The 19,798-nt window shown below is 42.0% G+C and overlaps 1 protein-coding gene across 3 annotated transcripts in view; it reads left to right on the forward strand.

Annotated features, from left to right (window-relative positions):
- The window catches only part of Aopep (aminopeptidase O (putative)), a 298,386-nt gene that overhangs the window by 36,369 nt on the left and 242,219 nt on the right, over nt 1-19,798 (forward strand). For all 3 annotated transcript variants that reach the window (XR_003713119.1, XM_028781229.1, XM_028781230.1), the window contains exon 2: nt 8,041-8,978. Coding sequence is in view for 2 of the 3 variants with exons in the window: in XM_028781229.1 (XP_028637062.1) it covers nt 8,182-8,978 (797 nt within the window). In the remaining variant the exon portion in view is untranslated. The remainder of the gene's footprint in view (nt 1-8,040; nt 8,979-19,798) is intronic.

Here is a 19,798-nt window from a genome sequence, read left to right on the forward strand (position 1 = left end):
AGCCAACATCAAACTAAATGGAGAGAAACTTGAAGCAATCCCACTAAGATCAGGGACTAGACAAGGCTGCCCACTCTCCCCCTACCTATTCAATATAGTACTGGAAGTCCTAGCCAGAGCAATTATACAACAAAAAGAAGTCAAAGGGATACAAATAGGAAAGGAAGAAGTCAAAATATCACTATTTGCAAATGATATGATAGTATACTTAAGTGACCCCCAAACTTCCACCAGAGAACTCCTAAACCTGATAAACAACTTCAGCAAAGTGGCTGGTTATAAAATCAACTCAAACAAATCAGTAGCCTTTATTTTTTTTCAAAAGTTTTCCTTTCCTTTTTTGTTTTTTAGATTTATATTTTTATGTATGGATACACTGCTGTTGTCTTCAGATGCTTGTCTGATCTTGATTTATCTTTGGTAAGTGGTACCTATTGAGAAAATTCTCCCTCTCTATATATATAAATTTGGTGGAGTACAGGTTTTTAAACTATGTCCTATGTCTCTGAATTTCTTCATTGTTATGTCCCTCCTTTCATTTCTAATTTTGTTTATTTGGATATTCTCTCTCCATTTGCTGTTTAGTTAATGTTGCTAAGGGTTTGTCAATCTTACTGGTTTTCTCAAAAATAAAAATGAAAACAAAACCAAAAAACTCAAAATGACAACAACAAAAAAACCCAACTCTTTGTTTCATTGATTTTTTTTGTATTGTTTTATTTCTATTTTATTGATCTCAGCCCTGAATTTGGTTATTTATTACCATCTCCTCTTTTTTTTTTCCTGTGATTCTAAATATATATATTTATTGCAATGTTCTCTTGATGGATTTTTTTTTTTGAGTACATAGTGCCTTTCTTTGTCTCTTCTGGTTAATTTGGTTTGAGGTCTATTTTGTTAGATATTAAAATGTCTACACTAGCTTGCTTCTCACATTCTTTTGCTTAGAATATCTTTTTCTATGCTTTTACCCTGAAGTGATTACTATCCTTGATATTAAAATGTGTTTCTTGGATATATCAGAAGAAGAGATCTTTTTTTTTTTTAATCCATTCTGTTAGACTGTGTATTTTTATTGGGGGAATTGAGACCACTGATATTGACAGATATCAGTGAGCAGTATTTGTTGATTCCTGTTATTTTGTTGTTGTGGTGGTGGTGGTGGTGGTGGTGGTGGTGGTAGTGGTGTGGTGTGTGTGTGTGTACATAACATATCGAATGTGTGGAGATCAGAGGACTACTTCCAGGAGTGAGTTTTTGCTTTTCACCTTGTTAAGGCAGGGTATATCTGTATTTTGCAGTGTATTCCAGTTTATCTGGTCTTTGAGCTTCAGGATGATTTTTTTTGTTTGTTTGTTTCCACTTCTTATCTCACTTCAGAAATTCTGGGATTAAAAATGTGCCTTACTACGTCCAGCTTTTTACAAGATTCTGGGAGTTAAACTTAGGTCATCAAGATTAATTCACCTCTCTTGATTTGCTAGTCTGGGACTATTTATTCCCTGTGTTTTCTTGGACTGGTTAACCTTTTTAGGTTGGAGTTTTCCTCCTAGTGTCTTCTGTAGAGCTGGATTTGTAAATAGGCATTCCTTAAATTTAGTTTTGTCATGGAATGTCTTGTTTTCTTCATCCAGTGTGATAGATAGTTTTGCTGAGTTGTGTAGTGATCTGGGCTGCTGAGTGGTGTAGTGGTCTGGGCTGGCATCCATGGTCTCTTAGAGTCTGTAGAACATCTGTCCAGGCCCTTCTGGCTTTTAGAGTCTCCATTGAGAAGTCAGGTGATATTCTAATGTCTGTCCTTTGTCACTTGATCTTTTTCCCTTGTACCTTTTAATATTTTTCTTTTCCTGTGTGTTTAATGTTTTGATTATTTTCTGCTGATGGGATTTTCTTTTCTAGTCAAGTCTATTTGGTATTCCCATGATTGTACCTTGATAGGCCTCTCCTTTTTTAAGTTATGGAAGTTTTCTTCTATGATTTGGTTAAAAATATTTTCTTTACCTTTGACCTGGATTTATTCACCTTTTTCATTCCTATTAGTCTTGCATTTGATCTTTTCTTAATGGCCCAGATTTCCTGGATGTTTTGTAACAGGAGTTTTTTAGATTTAACATTTTCTTTGACCAAAGGTATCCATTTGTTCTATAATATCTTCAATGCTTGAGAGTCTGTCTTCCATCTCTTGTGTTCTGTTGGTGGGGTTCCTGTTCAAATTCCGAAATTTTTATTTTCTAAATTTTTCTCAGTTTGGGTTTTCTGTATTGATTCTATTTCTACTTTCATATCTTGAACTGTTTTATTTGTCTCCTTTTACTGTTTGTATTTTCATGGGTTTCAGACTGTTTTAAGGTCTTCTCTTGTGTTTCAGCTATGTTGCTATACTCAGGGTCTCCTGTGGGAGAGTTCCTGGGCTCTCATGGAGCTATGTTGTCCTAGCTGTTACTGATTGTGCTTTTATGCTGCTGTGTAGGCATCTGGGTGTGGGATGATTACAGGTCTAGGTGCTGATGTCTGGTCCTGTCTTTGTTGGATGGGTATTTTGTTCCTCTGTTGCTGTGGACATATCTGGTTCTTAGGAAGATATGGTGGCTTCGTGTTGCCTGGCAGGAAATTCTTCTGGAATCCTGATAGGTGTTGCTACTGGGGATTCTAGTTAGGGGAGGGAGGTTAGAAGTGGAAGATCTGTGTGGACCACAGAAGATGTGGGTGGGAGATGGTAGGCCCCAGGAGGTGGTCTTCTACAGAACTGGATATGAGACATGAGAATTGGATGTGGAGGAGCCAGAGGGAGAGGTGAAGACCTGCAGCTAGATTACCTGCTTCCCTGGCTGGAGTCATGTTTGCTGAATCTTAAAGAGCAAACATGCCTGTCTTCTTCCGAGAGCTAGCAGCTTGCAGGGTGAAAGCTAGAGTCCCCTCACTGTGTGCAGTGCAGAAGGGTGAACACAATCAGGAACTCCTCCTTTGGCCCTGAGTCAATTGCAAGGGGAAAATGATGTGGAAAAGATGTGGCATGAAGGAGGTGTAGGTGTGTCCTAGAACCCATGGTCAGCCTGGAGGTGGTTTGTCAGGGAATGATTCTACTAAACTACAGAATTATGTGAACCAGACCTGTTCTGTAAATAACTGTATGTTAGATCCACAAAGTTGTCCAGTCTCAGCTTCACAGACACATGTTACTCTCCATGCAACATAGCCATGAACCTGAAATGAATCAGCAGTCTGAGGTATATATGGCACAGAGTATGTAAAGGACCATGAGAACTACGAGTTACTCTGTAGCTTGACTCTAGCTTGGAAGGAGCATGGAGTGATTTTCCATGGAGGGTAGGAATGTGTCAAAGGAGGCTGTCTCAGGCCATGCTTAGGGAGCGGGGCAGCCTCTCTTTTCTGATGCATTACTTTAGCTGTGCATGAATCCCCTGGAGCCTTTCAGGAATGTTGCTGAGATGAGCATTTAAGCAATGAAACCCAAAGCATGCATGCTTCAGAGGCTGCAGTGGGTAGCTGAGGAAAACTAACCATAGGTTTTGATAGAGAGAGAGGCTTTTCCATGTTATAGCTTATGACAGCAAGTGGAAAATGCTTCAGTGAGGCAGGCTGGCACTTAAAATCAGAGCACAGTAATAACCAGAAGTGCTGAAGTCAACAGGCTTCTTAGAAGTATGGTTGCCATCTGCTGAGAGAGCCTTTCAGAGTGGCCACAGACATGCATTTGCAACCACAGCCAGTTCATGTTTTCCTTAAATGTGGGACTGTGACCTTGATTGACGCCAGCAAGAGCTGAGCACTTCCAGAGAAGGGAGATCTAGTTCATGCAGAAATCCAACACAAGTAGGACATAGGTGAAGGAGAACCAAGGTATGTGGGCTTACACATTACACTCAGTTTAGGTGACAGTGCTGTTCATTATCTCCTGGGCGTGGAGATAATGCTCCCCCCCCAAAAAGAGAGAGAGAGAGAGAGAGAGAGAGAGAGAGAGAGAGAGAGAGAGAAGAAAGAATATAAAAGAAAAGAAAAAGAAGAAAAAAATGACCACAAGAAGAACTAACTTCTGGTGTGTGGACTAAAAAAGATAAGTGAGGGTGTAAAGAGTCTCTGAGTGATATTCAGTGATTTGTATAGTATCAGTGAGGCACCAGGTGACCTGGAGGAATTGCTCATCAACAAAAGAGAAATGGCCGACTTTTGTGCAAAGTGTTGTGCCTCTCTGGGTCTTGTGGTTGACAGTTGTAAAACAAGAGATGTGGATTGAATGTTCCCAAAGAAATTTTGTCTTAAAGTTCAGTGAAGTAAAGACAGGTTAAAGTAGCAAACAGAACAGTAGTACATCTTTACAAAGATGTAGTCAGAGGTTCAATTATGTCAAGATTTGATCCCTAGAACTATGTGCATCAATATAGGCAGTAGGGCCAGGGCTAGCTCATTTATGAAGATAGAGACCTTCTGAAATCAGGAACAGGAGGGGATTATTGAGAAAGAAAATATTGGCAAGGGAAAAATACCAAAGGAAACTAGGGTCTAAGTATAATGAAGAGTGATGCTGATAGCTAGTTTCTGTCATTTCCTTCCTTGTGGCAAGAGAAACTTGTTAGGAAGGTAGACATATCATGTGATCCAGTTAGTCATGCTTTGCTCAGCTCCCTTTTGTTTTGGAGGAACACTCCTGGCAACAGAGCATTCTCTGATCTTCCAGTCATGCGTCCTAGATGAAGTGACCACCACTTCTGAGAGCTCTGGCCTGTTTCAACATTGACCAATGGCTATGTGGGTACATTTCATTTGGAATTCATTTTCCTTTGACTCTTTCAGTAAGCCACACTCCCAGTTTAGCTTTAACCAATAATAGTGAAGGTAGCTTAATATCAAATGTAATTCATGATCAGAATTTTTGTACAAGAGTCCCCAAAAGATGGAGTTTATAGAGACAGTAGTCCCTTTATTGCAAAGAATATTGTTTCCCTCTGTATTAGGAAGAGGCATGAATTACAAAGACCTAGAGGTTCTTTGCATTTCAAAGATTCATGAGCATCTCAGCAGGATGGGGTCTTAAAATGAGCTGAGAATAAGCATCAGGTGGAAGACTAGAGAGTTTAGAGGCAAGACTTAGCACAGCTTCCATTCAGACAGTCCTGGAGACTCTGCTGAAGAAAACTAAAGCTTGTCAGTCCAGTGACAAATATACAACTATGTAAACACTAGCTGTGGCAGCACTTGGAGCTGAGGTGGGATTCCAGGGCCAAACTGGGCAGCATAGAGATCCAACTTCTCAAAAAAGTCTATGCCAAATAGCAGGCACTTCAAAACCATCAGTGGTTGGCCACCAGAGAACTACCTGCTGGGGTTGATAGTGATGGTTTTGATAGCCAGCCTGACAGGATGGGCTCTAAGGTAGCGCCTTATACCATACCATGTCATCGACACAAGAGCTGAGAATGGCTCTGTAGGACATAGTGTACTTTTAAATTATATACTGATCCGGTCCATCCAGGTCAGTCAACAGGGTCTAGCAAGAGAGAGAATGGGGATGGAGGGGCAAGAGACAAGAAGAATGGAGACAAGACAGAGTCTGATCGAATCTCGTTTATTGAATGGAAATGCTGGGTATATATAAGCACAAGCAGGGGAACACAGCTGACAGCCCACGTGCGCCTTGCAGCTGGGGCACTAACCAACAAAATAAGATATCTGAGAAAAACAAGATGTTTATCAGAGTGTGCTCAGCTGTTGTAGGATGTTGAAAAACGTCTCCTATCAGGGTATATGATCCGAGATGGCTGCAAAGATGATAGCTGCTTTCTGCTAAGAGTCAGCTCCCAACAATATACAGTCTCAGAAATAAATGACCCATTATGAGAGTCAGCTAATGAGTCTGTGGGAATAAATGCTAAGCTGTCTCTTCAGGTGTTATAGTTTAGACATTGTTCTTTCTCTCTGTCTTCCTCCCTGCCTCTCTCTTTCTCCCTCCACACCCACCCCCATCTGTGCATGCACACATGTCTCTGTGTGTCTGTGTATGTTCTGATTTTTTTTTTTTAAGTGTAAGCATACAGTGACATGATGGGTTTATTCCTATGACCCCTGAACTCAAGAGACAGAGGCAGGATGTTGCTGGGAGTTTAAGCCAATCTGGACTACATAGCTAGTTCTAGAACTACATAGCTAGTTCTACAGTATTTATGAGACCCTACCTCAAAAGCAAGCAAGCAAACAAACAAACAAACAAAAAATCGCAGTCAACAAAATAGTATATATAGTGTGTGTTAACTGCTCCAGATACCTGCAGAATGAACGTCTCAGTGATTTCCCATTATTAGATGCCGTTGATATCACAGTTTATTATTCATAGATGGTAGTTCCATGGAGATTGTGCAGACAGCAATAGACCCTCCCTTACCTTTTCACACACTGCCTTGTCTTGTACCAAGATAGATACCAGCTTCTATCAAACTGCTCTTTGTATCTTGATTTTTTTTTTTTTGTTCCTGTTGTATTTAAATTCACTACCAAGCCAAGCCTGTTGGCCCACACCTACAACCCCATCATTCAGGAGGCAGCGGCAGGAGAATTACTGCAAATGAGAGGCTAGTTTGTCTGTAACCAAAATAAACTCCAAAACGAAATAATTACCAAATATTTTTGCTAGTGAGAAGAGGGGATCTAGGAAGGATTTTGAGGCATTTTGAAGGATTTTGAACTGAAGTTTGGGGGGAGAACAGGATTTGACAAATTGGGCATGAGAGGTAGGAGCCAGACAGAAGTAGCTCTGAAAGAAAGCCTATGCAAAAGGAAGGGAGGAGCCAGGAACACCAGCCCCAATGGCAGACAGGTCTGCTTTGAGTAGACACTGCTATCCCATAGGAGGCCATGCTTCCTAAGGTTGGGTGAGATTTTGATAGGAAATAACTAGGGGCAAGTTAGAAACTCAGGTTGTTTGCTGGGAGGAGATTCTAGCAGGAGATACTTTAATAAGGTCTAGTAGGGGAAGATAAACTTGGAAAGTAAGGGGCAAAGTAGAAATGGGGGACAGTGCTTAATTTATTTAAAGTCAAGCAAATAATGGTTGACAAAGTGGTTGACGAAGAAGTATCTGTAGGGAGTTTTACAATACAAAATTTAAATATTCTCCTTTGTTGTCATCAGGTTTTATTTCTTTCCCCTGATATTTGTCTTTCATCTTTTAGTAAAAGAAAAGCAGCATATGCTAAAAGATCAGGTGCATGTCAGGGGCCGAAATGGTTCAGATAATTCTCCCTTTAGCTGGATTGCTGTCATGTAGGAATACATTTTGATTCAGATCTTTTCTGAAGAACTTGTACATTGTATTACAATGTCTGCTTCTACATTTTAATCTTTCTCCTTCCTTTTATAGATATTTGCATACTTTTTTTTCAAATAAGACCTTTTGTTTGCCACAAGAAAGCTATTACCCAGAATGCTAATGGGTTTTCAGCTATTAAGTTGTAATGTATACCTTGAGTATTTAAATATAAATTTGAAAAGTCTCCATGAGCAATCTCAAAGGAATACTTAGAATGCACTCCTGGTAAATTGGCTCATTTTCCTGTAATTTACTGGAAGTGCTGATAGGAGAGCAGTCCTAATGTGAAAAGTGCATTAATCCCTGGAGTTATATTGTGTGGATTAAATTATTACTCTCAAAGAATACAATGTATGAAGCCATTCAGCCCTCATTCACACTTGTTACTTAGAATCACAGTAGAAAAACAATCACTTAGGTTTTGATGCACAAAATTAGAAGTGATATATTTAATATCTTTTAAAACAAGAGGCAGTAATAGTCTCAGTTTTGCATAAGAATTGCTCTTTTCTGAAACAAGGACTATGTACCTTAGCAGCTCAGAAGTCAGTAATGTGGCTTCTCTCCTGTCAGTCAGAAAGATGAGCTTTCCTTCTTCCCTGAGCAACTGCCACCTTGGAGATTGATAGGTAAGGTAGCCAACCTGTGGGATCTGTAACTGCAGGGACATTTAGGGTCCTATTTGGAATTTTATCTAATCATACTTTTTTCTTTGCCAGGGAATTGAAAGTTGTGGAAAGATAACGTATGCCAGTGGGTGCTTCTTATTTGGTAAGCCAGCCATTTGTGATTCTGAGCTATTAGAGGAGATAAGACGCCTCAGCTGAGATTCAGCAAAGCTACCAACTGCAGACTACACCATGGACATGAAGCTGGACCCTTCCCAGGATGATCTGCCTCTCATGGCCAATACCAGCCACATGCTTGTGAAGCACTACATACTGGATTTGGATGTGGACTTTGGAAGTCGAGTTATTGAGGGTAACATAGTGCTTTTCTTTGGAGATGGAAACAGATTTAAAAAACAGTTGAATTCCACCCAGGAAACCTTCCAGATGGAGTCAGAGGAAGCCTACATATTTAGGACAGCTGAACCCTGCCATGTTCCTGAGGTGGATTCAAGTGCCTTCTCACCTAAGATGGGACATAGAGAATCTGCAGTCTGTGGTAAAGGTGATCAAGATGCCTTTGATAATGATGGTAACCATGACAACCAGGAACATGATTCTGAGTTGTCTAGCTCAAAGTACTGCTGTGACACAGGGAATCATGGGAGAGAGGATTTCTTGCTAGTGTTGGACTGCTGTGATTTATCTGTGCTGAAGGTAGAGGAGGTGGATGTGGCTGCCGTAGCAGGCCTTGAGACATTCACACAAGCTCCAAAGCTTGCAGCTCCTCCTGAGAAGCTCAGGCGTGAGATCGTCCGTGATCTTGTGGCTCTGCCTGCAGGTGCTTGGAGGGAGCAGCTAGACTGCTACATGCGCTGCAGCCAGGCTCCTGGCTGTGGGGAGCTCTTGTTTGACTCTGACAAGTGGAGCTTACAGATCAGGAAGATGGGGGCTCCGACAGCTGCTGACTTTCCTCATGCCATTAGGATATGGTATAAAACTAAACCCGAGGGGCAGTCAGTGGCTTGGACCTCAGACCAGAATGGCAGGTAGGTTATCCAAATGCTTCTCTGCCCCTAGTCGTGTCACGTCAGGGATGCTCTCTAAGAAGAGACCGAGTCTGTGGGGATGCTTCTGCTTGCTCCACAGCCTTGCTCAGACATACTCAGATCCAGACAGCAGGTAAGTCCCCAAGCATGCTCAGCTATTGATAAGATCACCTCCTGTAAGTTAGGATGGGGAAAGTCCTTGATTCAGCTTCAGAATTTCTGAGTTAGGAGCTTGAAATGCCAACTTGGTGCTGAGATGCTGAGCCTGGCTGCTGTACAAGATCACTGGTGGAGACTTCTGGAGCTGCTGATGGAAGTGAGCCACCCTCCCTGACCCCACTGCTGGGAGCCTGGGTGGGTGTGAAGCTAGGCCAATTATGCTGTGTGACAGCCTCACTACTGTCTTCTAGCTATATCTCCCTGGACTTGACCAGTTGTCATTTGATGTGAACCTCCAATGCACAAGAGAGCTGCCTCTGAGGAGTAACACTGCCCACTGCTTTCTTGGGAGGTGGCTCTTGGTCTCTGGTACCAGGAAGATGCCAAATTCTTTGCATGAGGAGATTTGGTGCCTGATACAGGCAGCCCCTTAGCCTTGTCTTGTTGATGTTTTTCAGTCATCCAGACTTTTCTGAATAAGAGAATTTCTAAATCAGGCTTTGTTGATTCTTTACTATTTTACCTATTTCTTTAATGCCAGTCAGCATGGTGAGTCATTGAAGAGGTAGATGAAGGGTACTCGTCTGTTAGCTGCTGTTAAGAACATTTTCTTTGAACTCCTTGATGGAAGTGATGGTCTCTGGCAATTGCTTACATTTCTTCCTCACTCTCCTCCCCACATCCTTTTGGTCTTACCTTTTAAATGCCACTTGACATTGAGCTCTATCTAATTAGCCTGCCCATTGCCTGGAATCTTTTTTCTTGCTCTGGTTTCCAGACCTCTCTGAGGGAATTTACTTCCTGTCTTATTCCTGCTAGAGTTTGACGAAGCCTTTGGAAAGTTGCAGGGTTGGTACAGCATTTCATGAGTACTAAGGCAAAGTGATTATTCATAGTGTACCTTACTGGTCATTCTTTGAAGACTGTGAAAAAGCAGGTATTCTTATTGTAGCTTCACCATTTTTAGAATTACTAAATATTTTTATCAAGATTAACCATATAATGCTATTGAATATTTGAATAGGAATTTGTAGTTTTTATACTCCTAGATGTTTTATCTTTGAACTAAAATTGTGGGAGGAAGGACCTGTTGACAGTTGGAAGTCATGCTAGTAGCCTCAAACATGGCCTTTTACCCTAAGTGCTAAACATAGAGACAGGCTTGAATCTATTGCATATATAAGTCCTGATTTCCCTGGAGAAAGGTCAATATAAGAATTTACTCTTGGTGTGTCTATTTGGCATGATTCAGTAAAGCACATGGTTGTGACGTAAGCTTTTATGACACGTTTTAGATTGTGTTTCCATGAACTCCTAAGAGGATATAATGTGTTGGTTTTAGAAGGAAACCCCAGAGAACTACTCTTTCTCTCACTTTTCTTTTGGTGTATATGTGAGACTGATTGCAGTCAAGACACTGCCTATGGATACTTCAAATCTTACTCAGCCTTCCCATGTGCCTAAGGATAAGATGCTAGGTGTTCTGGCATCACACCTGCAATCCCAGAGGTACACAGGATGGAGACAGGAGGACTATCAAAAATTCAAGGCCAGATTGGGATACAGAATGAAGGCCTGATTCAAATAAATTACATAAATAGGCCTAAGTGTGTCAAGTTGACTATTTAGAAACAAAGAACCTTAGTTGTCTGAGACTTTAGGTTTAGGGATAAAATATTTTCCTCAGTGGTGTGGGCTTTAATACAATGATGTGAAAAGCAGCATGGGATAAATTCTATTCTCCTTCACAAATAAGGCTGAGTAAAGTATCCAATGTTTCTGGAGAGGCCGTGCCCAGGAGCTATCAGTGGCTTGTGTTGACCCCCTTGGTTTGGTATTAAGTAAATGAAGTCAATATTATTTTTCAGAGCAGACCTTCCAAGGATGAAAAGTAAAGTGTCACAAGACTATGAAACAACTTTCCTAGGTAGTGTGGGGAAGATGTTGCCCCAGATAACTTTGCTTCTCTTTTCTTTTTTACACATGTATGCGTTTGTACTGTGCATGCATGTTCACATGCTTGTTCACATGCTTGTGCATGCATGTGGTGGCCAACAGTTGATTTTGTGTGGTGTCTTTCTCAATCACTGTCTGCTTTATGTACTAAGACAGGATATCCTCCTTGAACCTGGACCTTACCGATTCATCTAGTCTAGGCAGGTTGCCCTGGGGATCCCCTGGTCTGAATTTATGTGGGTGTTGGGGGGGGCCACAGTCAATTCCTCACCCATGGGCAACAGATGCTTTCCCCTCTTAGCCATCTCCCTAGCCCTTGCTTTGGATTTTCTTTCGCAGCACGAAGGATCAGATCAGAACCCTGAATATGCTACAGTAGTGCTCTACCATTGATTAACTCCAGAGAAGAGCTGAGTCCCTGAGACTATAGATAAGAGAAACTGTGCGTGAGTACTGTAGTGAAGGATATGGTTGTTTCCTGGGAGGAGCAAGATAACAGTTCCAATATTGTTCTGTGTGCATGTTAGGAGCAAGTGACCAAGTGAATGGACGTCAGGACTTGCAAACCTGACGAGCCAGACCTTGCACTGGTGCATTATGGCTTAGAGCCATACTGTGAACAGTTAGCTTGGTAAGCTATGATTGATTGCATGCAGAAGTGGCTAAAGGTTTCTAGGGGCTAGTGAACAGACAACATGGCTTCGTTTCAAAGCATATAGTATGAAGGAGTGTGCCTAACTTACATTTGAGTGATCTGTGTACTCTCAGCAAGATGACCAGAGTCATGGTCAGCACAGGTAAGTCATGGGAGAGATTGTACTCTGGGGAAGAATTGATGACAAAATGACACAATCTCTTTGTTATTTGTCAAATCTATGGGGTCAGCAGGAACAAAATCTAAGCAGCTGTCAGTCAAGAAGAGCCTAAGAAGTTTTGAAAAGTAAAAGTGCTACAGGCAGAACATGGTGACACATACCTGTAATTCCAGAAGTCTGGAGGCTGAGACAGGCGGATCAAGGCCGAGGAGCATTACATGTTTTGATGCCTGACTATGATATATAGACTTTTTCTTCAAACAAAATGTCATATGGTAACTTGTATGTACTTGTGCACATATGTGATCTTGTAATCACTTCTAAAGAACCTGAGGTGGGATTCTGAGTTGAAGACTAGCCTGGACTATTTAGCAAAACCCTGTTTCAATAAAACAACAACAACAAAAATATTTCCAAAAGAAAAAGATTATTCAGGGAATCCTTTCATGTTCTGCTAAGTGTGACAGTCATGGTGACTGTAAAAGGGAAAGGAGCTGTGGGGTACAGAGGAACTTCTTATCTTTAAATGAGCTTAACACCTAAACTGTTTAAAATCAAGTCAACTTAAAACATAGCTGCAAACTTCAGAAGAGGCCGCCTTCCTGAAGCCCCCTGTATGCCCCACCCCCATAAGATTGCCCTACCACTTTTACTAAGTTACTTTGTTTTCTGAAGAATAAAAACCACCTTTTATTCTTCTTGGAAGTTGTCACTAGCTTGTTCACTATTATTCTAGTTCTAAAGGAGAGTTGCTGAAAGTAGAACACCTGGCGTCTGTCTTAGCCACTCAGAGCTCATGCCAGTTTTTTATTTTTATTTTTTATTTTTAAATTTTTTTTTGTTTTTTTGGTTTTTGGGGACAGGGCTTCTCTGTGTAGCCCTGGATGTCCTGGAACTCTCTGTAGACCAGGCTGGCCTCGAACTCAGAAATCCACCTGCCTCTGCCTCCCAAGTGCTGGGATTAAAGGCGTGCGCCACCACTGCCCGGCTAATGCCAGTTCTTGAACCTAAATGTCCTCTCTTGCCTGAGTCCTGGGATACTAGAGCACAGGAGACATTTCAGAGTGACTGATAGAGGAAATACTTATGTAACAATCCAGTGGCACACTTCTTAAATTGATGTTCACTTTATGTGCTGTGTGTGTGCCTTTTAAAGTAACATGATGAGAGCAATAGTGGACCAAGAATGTGTAACGGTGGTCCTTTCCTCTAAAGTTGGAGAGAAAGGAAACTTAACATGGTCCTCAGGATACCTAAGAAACTATAAAAAATGGACATCTATTTGAAGAACATGTGCTTTTCTTCATTTTCCTTGCATTTCTTAAGGCTTTTCCATTCCACTAAAGGAAAAATTACTTAAAACTAAGGCATCTCTTCTAGTAAGCCTCCCTTTCCCTGATGACCACGATGTGGTTGGGAAAGTGGCCAGCTGCTCCAGGAAGTCTGGGTTATTAGCTGATGATGTCACCAAATGAGAGTTGAGTGGATGAGATCTTGAGTTCAATGCACAAAACATAATTCAAAACTATAATTTAGGGGAATAAATAACCTGGGAAAATAAATATTAAACTTTAAACTTCCTTACAGCATTTGTGATGTTTCTTTGTTTTAGAAAAGGCCAGGGCAAAGCTAGTAAGTACTAACTTTTCTGGCATACTCATTCAATTGCTGGGCACACTACTCGTATTTTTAGATTAACATCAAAGCCAGATGTTAGACAGACATATTGCTTACCCACTGAATTAACTTTACTGCTTTATAGCTCACTACACAAAGAAGCTTTAAAAAGAATGAGTGGAAGAGCTCAGATTTCTGCTTGAGTGTTTTTATTTAATATTCATACATACATATATAATGGGCTTGGATATAACTTTCACTCCTTCCTCTCTAGTTCCCCCCAACCCTCTCCACCACCTTCTCTCCCTGTATCATATATTCTCACTCCCTCTTCCTTCTTCCTCTTTCCTCTCCCGCTCTACTCCCCCCTCCCTATCTCCCTTCCTGCTTGTCACTCTTCTCTTCTCTTCCTCTTTCCCCTGCCTCTCCCTCACTTACTTCCTCTGCCCTATTGTATGTGCACTGGGGCCATCCACTGGAGTGTGGGCAACCTCTCAGGAGCCCCATTCTTGATAGTTTACCCATTCCTCATGAGCCCCTCCCCCATTGTTGGAAATTGATTTTATACATGATGGCTTGATTTTACACAGTTCTTGTACAATTAAAGTATACCATATCGTTCAATTAATATATACCATATTTGGATTTTTCCCTCTCAGTTCATCCCACATCCTCCCTACCTCTTTACCCACCTAACTTTATGTTCTTTCTCTCTTTCAACAACAACAACAAAAACCCAAAACCATAAAAATGTAATTCAAATCAAGCAGGCAGAAGACCAATAAGACAAAAATGTCAAAACAATGCTAAATGAAGCAAAAAGTTCACAAAAACACCACTGGGTTCATTTTGTGTTTGCCAGCTAACTACTCCTGGGCTTGGGGCTTATTCTGGAGTGTGGTTGATACACATTCAGTGCCACTCCACTGGAAAAGTTGATTTTCCCTTTGCCGATGGGTATCAGGTGCAGATAGCTTCTTGATTAGGGGTGGAACCTCATGTCCACTTCCCCATCTCAGTGCTGCAGTATGTCTGTCTTGAACTTGTGCAATTCTTGTGCATGCTGCTACAGTCTCGCTGAGTTTATATGCACATCTGTTATACCTTGAAGACACTATTTTGTTAGATTCCTCTGTTATGTCATCTCTGGCTCTTACAATCTTTCTGCCCTCTCTTCTGCATAAGATCCCCGAGCCTTGTAGGATCGTATACAGATATTACACATGCAGCCATGGCCACTGAGAGTTGATGTGTTCAGCATCCCTGTTTCACTGCAGGTGTCCACTGTCTCTTGACTTTTTCTGATTCCCTCTTTCTATCATGTTCCCTGAGCTCAGGGCGGGTGTGACATAGATGTCTTGTTTAGAGCTGAGCATCCCAAAGTCTCTGATTCTCTTCGCACTGTCCAGTTGTAAGTCTCTGTATTAGTTACAACATCCTTTAAAAAGAAGCTTCCCCATTGAGGTTGAGAGGTGCACTATGGATATCATAAAGATAAGAGTTTGGGAACAGTTTATTACTGTGTTCCTTTAGCAGAATTGTAGTACTAGGTTCTCTCCTAGAGCCCATGACATCCGGAAATGGGTCTTGGGCCCAGTTAACAATACCAGGCATAGATTCCATCTTGTGGAACAGACTTCAAGTTCTGTCAGAAATTGATTGATTGCTCCCATAACATTGATGATGCTATCATGCCAGTGGGCTTATTGGGCCAGGCTAGTCAATATAGCTCACAGGCTTCATAACTGTATAAGATCTGTATGTATCTATGTACGTATCTATTTTAGTAAGCTTCTGCAGCAATAGGCTTCCATATAATCCTTTCAAAGGCTGTTAGTGTTAGGTATCCCACCCTGTACTCCCTTCTCTTCCCTTTTCCTATTCTCATTCCATTTAACCCTCTCCATTCCGTTCTCCTTTTCCCTTCATACTACCTGCATTCTGAATTCTTTTCTTTAAAACAACTCCTCCCCGTGGGCCCTTACTAGTCCCTTTAAACATACCTATGATTCAAGTCCAGTATGCACACGAGGGAACGTATGGATCTTGTCTGTGTCTGGTTACTTCTGAAAGATTATTTCCAGCTCCATCCATTTCCTACAAATCTTATCATTTCTTTACAGTTGAATAATATCCCATTTTATATATGTGAACCACACTTTTATTATCCACTCATCTGTGGTTGGACTTCGGTTGTTTCTGTTTCTTGGCTATTGTGATTAGAGTAACAATAAACAGTGATGAGCAGGTATCTCTTTTGTAGGATGTAGAGTTATTTGGAATATGCCCAGGACTTGTTATAGCTCGATCATATGGTAGATATTTCTAGCTCTTTGAGGAACCTCCACTCTGTTTATACTTCTGCCAGCAATGAATAAGTGTTCCCTTTTTCACACTCACACAAACATTTCTTGACTCTTTCTTTCTTTCCTTCCTTCCTTCCTTCCTTCCTTCCTTCCTTCCTTCCTTCCATTCTTTCTATTTTTCTATCTTTATTTTCTGACTGGGGTAAGATGAAACCTCAAGGTAGCTTAAATTTATATTTCTCTGGTGGCTAAGATTATTAAATATGTAAAAAAAATTTCTCATCCATTGTTTTTTATTTGTTTGTTTTAACTCTTTGTATGTTATAGACACCCTCTGTCAGATGGGTAACTGATATTTTCCTACTCTCTTAGACTCCCTTTTCACTGGGATGATAATGTCCTTTGCTCTCACAGAAGCTTTATAGTTTGAGGTTTCAGTTCTTAAGAGAACATCCTGTCAGGCGTGGTGCACATCTATAATCCCAGCACAGGGAAAGCAGAGGCAGACAGGTCTCTGTAAACTCAAGGCTAACCTGAGTTACAGGGAGGTGATTCTATCACAAAATTTAAAATACAAATCTTTGTCTGTTTTTTAGACAAGGTCTCTCTACATAGCCCTGGCTGTCCTGGCAGACCAGGCTGGCCTCCCAAGTGCTGGGATTGAAGGTGTACACCACCACACCTGGCTAAAATCATGAAAAGAAAAAGAAAAGAAAAGAGGAGAGGAGAGGAGAGGAGAGGAGAGGAGAGGAGAGGAGAGGAGAGGAGAGAAAGGAAGAAAGGAAGAAAGAAAGAAAGAAAGAAAGAAAGAAAGAAAGAAAGAAAGGAAGGAAGGAAGGAAGGAAGGAAAAGGAAAGAAAAGAAAGAATCTAGTATCAACAGAAAATAACAGAAAACAGTGGCTTATGTAACTGAGGATGAGTGTAGTCTTGTAAAATTGGAGGGAAAGAACCCAGATGCTTCTGAGTGCTGGTTGCAGCCATGCTACCAACAAGCCAGGCAACTGTGGTGAAGTCATTTACAACCAGGATCTAATTTCTTTATGTGTAACATGAGAAGACCCCATGAAAGGGTTTCCACCTTCCCACCTGACATCTCCCAAGTTCCAAAGCCTGTCTTTGCCCTTATAGGGAGCTTGCCTCCCTACATGAAAATACCTCTCTTGAATAAGTCCTGTCTATTTCAAAACAACAGTGTATTTAGACTTGCTGTGTAGATGATATTGATGAGTTATGTGTTTGGTAATGATGTCATGAAATGGACTAAGAGAGGAAGGGAGGGAAACCCATTGTTGGTGGAACTTCCTCTACTAGAAATGTTGGATCTCTATATGTGGCATAAGAAAGCAGGAAGTTTGCTTACTGTGGTGGAGACTGTATCACAGTTTTCTTAAAAATACAAACTTGTAAAAATAGTACATAATAATAGATGGAAATAAATTGGAAGCTTCTAGATAGTTTTGGCTGAACTCCTGTGTTTGCAACCCCAGACCAGCTTTCATGAACCCTAGCTGTGGAGCTGTTAGCTCACGCATGGGCATGGGTCCTGTTGGGCTGTGTTGTGGATCCATGGGTCCTGTTGGGCTGTGTTGTGGATCCCGTGGCTCTGGGGAGCAGAAGCACGGGAATTTGACTGAGTTCACTCCACACAGTGCCGGGTGGATGCTGGACTGAGAAGCTGCCAGGGCTCTGCTAGGGCGTGGAGAGGTCTCAGCCTGAAGTCCCATGGGGGCAGGGCTCCTGAGTGGGGGTCTCTGGGCCAAGGCAGCTGACCTGAGAGACCGGTCATCTCTATCTTTGGGCCCCCAGACACCACTGGGAGCTGAGGAAGAGCTGAGACATGAGGCCATACAAGCTGGCCCGCAGCTGAGAGGAATGAGGGGGAGAGAAGCCCCAGCGACAGCACCCTGCGTAGAGACTCTTGATTATTGGGACTCACTTGGCTGGGTTGGCTAGCTTGCTTGAGTTGGCAGGCCTCCATGGTGGGAATGTAGAGAAGTTTTCTAGCAAGAGATTAGGTGGTGGTGGTGTTGGCAGCTTATTAGTCAAAGGCCTTCTCCATGATTCCCTATGGCAGGACCCCGAAGACTCGAGGAAGTCCATAGTTTTAAAAGTTTTATTGTCATGGTAAAAAGTGAATGTGGCTGCACCTCCCTCCCCCATTCTCAGGGCAGACCTGAGTTAAATAGGGAGGGCAGAGGGAGGAGGATCTGGGAAGGAATACTCAATTGGCTTCACCCTCTGGCCTTCAGGTATCTCATTAATATGGAAATCTTTTGAGGCTAAGGCCTGTAGTCATGCCTCTACCTGTGCTGGGTGACACAAATCTTTCTTTGGGAGGGGCTGTGGAGGGCTGAAGCTGAGTAAAAGAAACCAGGGGCCCAGGAGCAAAGCTGAACACCTTATGTCCCATTAGGGTTCAGGGTTTGGGGCCTGTGCTCAACCAGGCACCCAGCTGCCTCTCACAGCCCACCACCCCACACCTAGCCAGCCATTTGTCCCATTTTGGAAAGGCCCCATGAAGCCACACAGCAGATTTGGCCTTTCAGGCTGCTGACTGTCTCCCACTTATATATTCAGCTCTCTAGTTGCTGGTTGCTGATCAAAGCCTCTGACAAAGACTACCATGATGGGAAGAGGTGAAGCTGGAACCTTTCAAAACCAGAAATTTCCCCCTTCTCTCCTGAGAAGGCTGTTCTGCATAGTAGTCAACAGAGAAAGACAGTGCATGGTTTGGAGCAGTTTCCTTCAAATTCTCCATTATGATGGTTCTTTAAAGTAAACAGGAAGCATATTGGAGTTAGTTGCCTACTCCATAAACACAGAGCTCCTTAACCAAGACTTTAGGTAACTATTCTGACAGATTCTTCCTCGGGTATGAAGCCATGGACCTGCCTTTCAATGCATCTCACCCTCTCTACCTCTGACTTTCACTATTGTCTCATTTCCATGATTGTGCAGTCTGCCTGGGCTCCCAGGGATTTCCCAGGAGGGTTGCTTGCTCAAGACATTTGAGGTGAGCCTCAGGGAGAGAACATTTTTCTTTGTGTGCTAAAAGGAATCCTTCGATCTGGGAGTAATGGAGTTATAAGCATCAGGGAAACCCAGGCTGGCACCTGTATATACATCCTGTAAGCATGTCAGCTAAGATGAGATGCAAGCCTGTGCCTGTCCAGCAAACAGAGATCCATTTATTTCTGTGATTACCTATCCAGATAGCTTGTCACTTGTCTATAAATACATGTTGATTCTCCTCCTCCCAGTGAAGGGTTGGTGGAGCACGGACTTGGCCTTCATTGGGTAGGAGCCATCCATATTGTAGGGAATACAATGGCATACCTATGCATTCATCTCTACGTACCTTCTATCTGCTGCCAGATGCCCACATTTCATCAGAGCATTGACCCAAGGATAGAGTTTTAATTTCTAGAAATACAGTTACCCAATTTTAAATTTTTTTATTTAGATTTGCATTATGCTGTGAGATATGCATAAGGATACCAGGTTATAAAAGACCAAAGTCCTTTGGTCCTAAGTCTAGCTCTTGGTTTGAACATATTGGGAAGGGAGGAGTGAACCTGCAGCTGAGAAAGGAAGCCAAGAGAGGAATAGGTGTAGGGGGCAGGGGGCACAAAGAAAGTAAGTAGCTTCAAGAATTACTAACTGGCAGTGGTGGTTCACGCTTGTAATTCTAGTACTGAGGTGCCAAGACAAAAGGAGTGACACATATTCTGAGGCCAGTCTGAGCTACATAGTGAGAACTTGTCTCAAAAACCAAACAAGAAACAAGATGGAAGTTGTGCCTGGGACTCTCCAGTGTTCATGGAGACTCCATGAAAAATTCCCAGAAAACAAAAACCAAACACGCCCTATATAGTTGAGGCTTTGTGTTTTGGGATGAGATTTTCAGGTTGATGACTTGATGTACATCTTTAGAGTTACAGCTCTAGATAGCAAGTAGAATGTTA

Source organism: Grammomys surdaster, unplaced genomic scaffold, assembly GCF_004785775.1.
Source record: "Grammomys surdaster isolate TR1022 unplaced genomic scaffold, NIH_TR_1.0 375, whole genome shotgun sequence".
In the NCBI taxonomy this organism is placed as follows: Eukaryota; Metazoa; Chordata; class Mammalia; order Rodentia; family Muridae; genus Grammomys; species Grammomys surdaster.